The sequence below is a fragment of the Indicator indicator genome, chromosome 9 (assembly GCF_027791375.1).
Source record: "Indicator indicator isolate 239-I01 chromosome 9, UM_Iind_1.1, whole genome shotgun sequence".
In the NCBI taxonomy this organism is placed as follows: domain Eukaryota; kingdom Metazoa; phylum Chordata; class Aves; order Piciformes; family Indicatoridae; genus Indicator; species Indicator indicator.
Genome location: NC_072018.1, coordinates 37,596,796 through 37,602,795, shown reverse-complemented (window position 1 = coordinate 37,602,795; position 6,000 = coordinate 37,596,796). Strand labels below are relative to the sequence as shown.

The following is a 6,000-nucleotide window of genomic DNA, read 5'->3' as shown; positions in this document are numbered from 1 at the left end:
CACTGAGTGGTTTGGGGTGGAGAAGCCCTTTAGGATCCTCCAGTCCAACCATTCTGTAACTCTGCCAAGGCTGGGGGGTGAACCATGGCCCTCAGCACATCTCTGCCTCTTTGAGACACCTCCAGGGATGGGCATTCAGCCACCTCCCTGGGCAGCCTGTGCCAGGCTTGAAGAGCCCTTCCAGTCAACAAGTTCCTTCTCATCTCCAACCTGAACCTCCTTTGGAGCAGTCTGAGGCCTTTTCCTCTCATCTTGTCACCTGGGTCCCTCAGCTGCTCCTCCCCAGCCCTCTTCTCCAGACCCTTCCCCAGCTCTGTTGCCCTTCTCTGGACCCTCTGTAGACCCTCAGTATGGGCCTTGGAGTGAGGGCCCCAGAACTGAACCCAGCACTCAGGCTGTGGCCTCCCCAGTGCTGATCCAGGGGCACAATCCCTGCCCTTCTGCTGCCCACACTATGGCTGACCTAGGCCAGGCTGCTGGTGCCCTTCTTGCCCACCTGGGCACCTTTTCCTCTGCCACAGTCCTGTTTTCACCATTCTTCCTTCCCATCTTTGTGTCCTTTTCAATGAATCCCACCCAAAGGATCCCTCTGCAAGCACCTGGCCAAGCACTGCCTGACACAGCTCCTGGCACAGCTGTCCAGAGCAGCTGGGAGATCCTCTGGAGAAGGATGAGCTGCTGCTGTGCCTCACCTCAGCCCTCTGCTTTCAACCCCTCCTACCTGATCTCTATCACTGCTGCTCTGGCCACTCACACCTGGGTAACAAACAAACAACAAGCTGCAGCAGGACTCTGAGCTCCCACAATGTCTTTGCTGCAAGAGTGGTCAGGGACTGGCACAGGCTGCCCAGGGAGGTGGTGGAGTCCCCATGCCTGGAGGGGTTCCAGAACCCTGTGGCCATGGCACTTGGGCCAAGGTTTGGTGGCCATGGTGGGGCTGGGTTGATGTTGGACTCAGTGACCATTCCATGACTCCAAGACACTCCAGTGGCTCCTCAGCTTCTCAACCACCACCACCCCACCACAGCTGGTGACTGATCCTGGGCAGGCCCAGCACTGAGTACTGCAGGGGCACAGCCTTCTCCTCTCCCCCTGCCTGTGCAGCAGGCACATGGCTCTGGTGGGTACCTGCCAGCCTCACTCCAGCTGACTGAGGCAGAGCCTTCATTGCCTGCAGGATCTGAGGGAGCTTTGCTGCACTCCCAACGATGGAGCAGTGAGAAGATTTGTTTTTAGTGGCTGAAGCTCAGCCTTTCCTCCTGCAGTGCTTCTATCAGCCAGGTGCAGCTGTAACTGAGGGCAGAAGTCTGTCAGATGAAGTCTCCTGAGCTCAGTGGCTCCTGTCTGCCTGCCAAGGTGTCCTTCAGAGAGCTGCTACAAGATTTTTAACAGACATTCCAGTGTGGCCATGGCACTTGGGGGCATGGATGGATGGCCAGGGTGGTGCTGGGTTGATGGTTGGGTTGGGTGATCTCAGAGGGCTCTCTAAGCCTATGACTACAGCAAGAAGAAGGAGACACCTTCAGCTCTGCTGCTTTGTGCTTGCCTTCACCTTTGCCTGACACAAACACTCAGAACCAGATCTTCAAGGTGCCTTCCATCTAGCTGCTCCTCAGCAGGTACAAAACCAGAGACTCTTTTATTTTCCAGCCCTCACAGAGTCAGCAGCTGCTGATGTGCTGGGCAGCACCCCCAAAGCATCTCCAATTCTGCCCCCTCCCCCCCAAAATGGTAATTTCTTGGCTTCCTCTGATGCAAGGTGAGGAAATCAAGCCTGAAAATGGTCTCCATGGTCACTTCCCCTCCTGGAAAGCAGTGGCTTGAGGTACAGAGGAACTGGCAGAGCAGCTGCAGCCCAGCAGCAGGGCTGAGTGTCCATGCAGGCAGAAGGCTCAGCACAGGCCGAGCTGCACACTCTGTGTTGGCATTCAAACAACTCATCCCCACAGCTCTCCTCTTGCTCCTCTCAGGCCTTGTCACCTCCTCAGCCTCGTGCTGGACCTTGGCTTCTTGCTGAGCCTCTTGTGGAAGAGTTTGTGCTCCAGCAGGCAGACCTCCTGGTGCAGGGAGGAGGGCTCCACCCTCAGCAGGAAGGAGAACAACCTCAGCACAAAGTGGTAGCTCTGGGGGAAGTCCACTCCTCTGTAGTGAGCCAGGTGGCCACACAGCCTGCAAAGAGAGGGCAGAGCAGCTCCTGAGTCCCAGCTGTCAGAGTCAGCACTTGGCTGCACTCAGAGGACACTCTGCAGGGCACCAAGCCCAGCCCTGCTCTGGGGCACCCATTCCTGACAAACCCTGAGGCAGAGGAGAGGACCCCACAGTCCTGAGCCGTGGTCAGAGCTGGTGAGGAGCAGCCTGCAGAGCTTCCTGTGCCAGGAGCCAGGGCTAGGCCCAAGCAGCAGTGGGGAGGGTCTTGCCCTTCAGACTAGAGCCAAAGGGGCCCTGCCTCCAGCTTTCAGCAGGTGGAGCAGGCTTGGGAATGGCAACCTTGGGCAACCAGGTGAAGCCTGGAGTCAGCTGCTTGGGAAAGAGCTGAAGAGAGACCAGAATCAGAGAGTGCTTTGGGTTGGAGAAGGCCTCTGAGAGCATCCAGTCCAACACCAACCCAGCCCCACCATGGCCACCAAACCTTGGCCCCAAGTTCCATGGCCACAGGGTTCTGGAACACCTCCAGGCATGGGGACTGCACCACCTCCCTGGGCAGCCTGTGCCAGTCCCTGACCACTCTTCATCTCAGCTGCTCCTCCCCAGCCCTGTTCTCCAGACCCTTCCCAAGCTTTCTTGACCCTCCCTGGACCTGCTCTTTCCCAGCACTTCTCCCACACTGTCACAGCTCCTCATGTACAGACAGACTCACAGAAACACTTAAGTTGGAAAAGAGCTTTAAGATCCTTGGGTACCATCCCCTAAAGCCTTCTGCACTCCATCCAGTTGGAAGGTTGCTCAGAACTGGAAGTTTGTAAAGAAAATGTGAAAGCTTTCCTCACCCATCTGAGTGCTGCCAGCTCTGCCCACTGCAGTCACACTTCAGCCCTAGGACTCTGCTCCCAAGTAACTGATGACAGAAGGAGAGGAAATGGCCTGGAACGTGCCAGGGGAGGGTTAGGCTGGAGAGGAGGAGAAATGTCCTTGGTGCAAGAGTGGTGAGGGACTGGCACAGGCTGCCCAGGGAGGTGGTGCAGTCCCCATGCCTGGAGGGGTTCCAGAGCCCTGTGGCCATGGCACTTGGGTCATGGTTTGGTGGCCATGGTGGGGTTGGGTTGGTGTTGGGCTGGAGGATCTCAGAGGCCTTCTCCCACCCAAAGCATTCTGTGGTTCTGAGATTTACCTTTGGGACATGGTCCAGTGGCCATGGAGGTGCTGGGTGGAAGGTTGGACTGGAGGATCTCAGAGGCCTTCTCCAACATTAATGGCTCTAGGATTCCATGACTGAAGCACTGGGCTGGCTCTGGAGCTTGCTGTGAGCTCCCCAGCCCCTTGCAGAGCACAAACCCTCCCAGCTGAGGAGGAGATGTTGTTTTGCACTCTCAGTGTCAGATGTGTAATGAGCTACTTGCCTTGCAAATGACCTAGTGGGAAAGAGTCTCAATTCAAATGGTGCCTGATGGAGGCTCTGCCAGTTTGCCATTACCATCCTGATGTGTTCCCTAAGGGAATGCCAGCTCCCAGCCAGCCTTTGCATGGCAGATTGCTCACAGCAGCACAGCCTGGGTGCTCAGGGTCCATGCAGAGCTGTGCTGCAGGGATCCTTGCCCTGCTCCCTTCAGCCAAAGGCCTCTCATCCCCACAGCCAGAGCTGTCACACAGCCCTCTGCTGCCATGAGTCCAGCCTGCTCCTGCCCTGCTGTAGCAGGGAAAGGTGCTGTGAACAGCAAACAGAGAGCAGCAAAGAAACCCTCTGGCAGAGGAGAGGGCACAGAGGTGAGAGCCAGCTGCTGCCAAGGGGTTCTGAGTGCCTTGAGAACCAGGCAGGCACTGCCAGGGCTCCTGCAGATGCCATCCAGGAGCATGAGCCAGGAAAAGGTTGAGGATGGCATCCAGTGCCCAGAGCCCCCTGCCAGCTGCACACAGGAGGAATGCAGCAGGAGCCAGGCCCTAGCACAGCTCATCCCCTGCCCTGCTACCAGCTCTGCTCTGGGGGCTCATGGAATCATTTCAGCTGGAGAAGTCCTTTGGGATCATCCAGTCCAACCATTCTCTGGCTCTGCCAAGGCTCAGGCTAACCCTCAGCCCTCAGCACCACAGCTCTGCCTCTTGGAGACACCTCCAGGGATGGGCATTCAGCCACCTCCCTGGGCAGGCTCTGCCAGGCTTGGAGAACCCTTCCAGTCAGGAAGTTTTTTCTCATCTCCAACCTGAGCCTCCCCTGGAGCAACCTGAGGCCATTTCCTCTCCTCCTATCATCTGAGACTAGGGAGAAGAGAGCAGCAGCCTCACCCCAGAGAAGTTTCTCCTCATGCTGAGGTGGAACCTCCTGGGCTCCAGTCTGTGTCCAGTGCCTCTTGTCCTGTCTCAGGACACCACTGAGCAGAGCCTGGCCCCTTCCTGCCCCTCACCCCTCAGAGATTTATAGACATTGCTCAGATCCCCTCTCAGCCTTCTCCTCTCCAGGCTACCCAACCCCAGGTCTCAGCCTTTCCTCCTCACAGAGATGTTCCAGGCCCTTCAGCATCCTCATGGCCTCTCCTGGACTCTCTCCAGTATCTCCCAGTCCCTCTGGAACTGGGGAGCCCAGAGCTGGACACAACACTCCAGGGGTGGTCTCAGCAGGGCAGAGCTCGCAGAGGGGCAGGAGAACCTCCCTTGCCCTGCTGGCCACACTCTCTGAATGTCCCCAGGAGCCCTTTGGCCTCCTTGCCCACAGGGTCCCATTGCTGCCCCATGGGGCAGGGAACTCCTTGCCCAGCAGCTCCCTGAGGCCCTTCTCCACGGAGCTGCTTTTGAGCAGCTGTGAGCACAGAGCTGTGTGTGGCTCAGCTGCAGGGCAGGCAGCCCTGGCAGTGCCCTGGCAGAGGGCCCCAGCCCCAGAACTCACCTCTGGGAGCAGAGCTTGGCTGTGCACAGCCAGTAGTGGGGGTTGAGGGGCCGGGGAGGGCTGCAGCCATCCTGCACCACTGCCTGCAGGCTGTGCCCATGGAAGCAGCTCCCAGCTGGGCTCTCCTCAGACCACTGGAACTGGAAGCTGGCAGGTTTTGGCTTCTCAGCTGGTGGCACCCTGCCAGCCAGCTTCCCAAACTGATTCTGCAGGCTCACAACTATCTCTGTGCAAACAGACCACAAACACCAGGCAAGAACTTCTGGAGTGATATTTGCTGCTCTCAGTGCAGGAAGGGAAGTGGGGGTTGGGGCCTTTTGTCTTTCAAAAGTAATTTTTCTCTCTCATTTTGTCTATAAATCCCAGTGTGGAACACTGAGAAGCCCTGGAGGGCTGCAGTCTTTACCCTAAGGCTGCTGGAGCCCTGGAGCAGGCTGCCCAGAGAGGTGGTGGAGTCTCCTTCCCTGGAGAGATTCCAGAGCCTCCTGGATGTGTGCCCTGCCCTGGGTGCCCCTGCCCTGGTGGGGGGCTGGAACCAGCTGATGTTCACCAACAGCTCCTGAAGCTGACAGCTCCACAAAGGCAGCTGGCAGAGCAGGGAGGTGAGGGTGGGGGAGCTCCCCCTGAGCTGTGGCTCAGCAGGTCCCAGGGAGGACTGACAAAGGCAGCTCCAGCTAAGCACAAGTGTAAGGTTGTGCTTGAAGGGCTGCAGGCACAGCCTGAGGTACTGCAGCAGGGGTACCCAGGATGAGAGGCAGGAGAGGAGGCACCTGAGGATGGACATGCTGCAGAGCTGCAGCCTGCCTGGGGGTGGGGGGGAAGCTGCAGCAGAGTCCTGCAGTGCTGGGAAGAAGCAAACTGCACTCACCCCTCCTCTTGAGCACTTTGGATCTCCTCTGGGCTGAGTAGGAGAGAGGCTTCTCACACCTCCACAGGCACCTGCAGAGACACCCCAGCTGCTGCCA

General features: G+C 58.0%; 1 protein-coding gene across 1 annotated transcript in view; it reads right to left on the bottom strand.

The window, feature by feature from the left end:
• Positions 1 to 1,962: 1,962 nt before the first annotated feature.
• TAF1B (TATA-box binding protein associated factor, RNA polymerase I subunit B) overlaps positions 1,963 to 6,000 on the bottom strand; it is a 28,466-nt gene continuing 24,428 nt past the window's right edge. The window contains exons 8-10 of the mRNA XM_054383392.1: positions 5,904 to 5,974; positions 5,036 to 5,261; positions 1,963 to 2,169 (exon numbers count right to left, since the gene is read on the bottom strand). Coding sequence (XP_054239367.1) covers positions 1,977 to 2,169; positions 5,036 to 5,261; positions 5,904 to 5,974 — 490 coding nt within the window. The 3' untranslated portion in view covers positions 1,963 to 1,976. The remainder of the gene's footprint in view (positions 2,170 to 5,035; positions 5,262 to 5,903; positions 5,975 to 6,000) is intronic.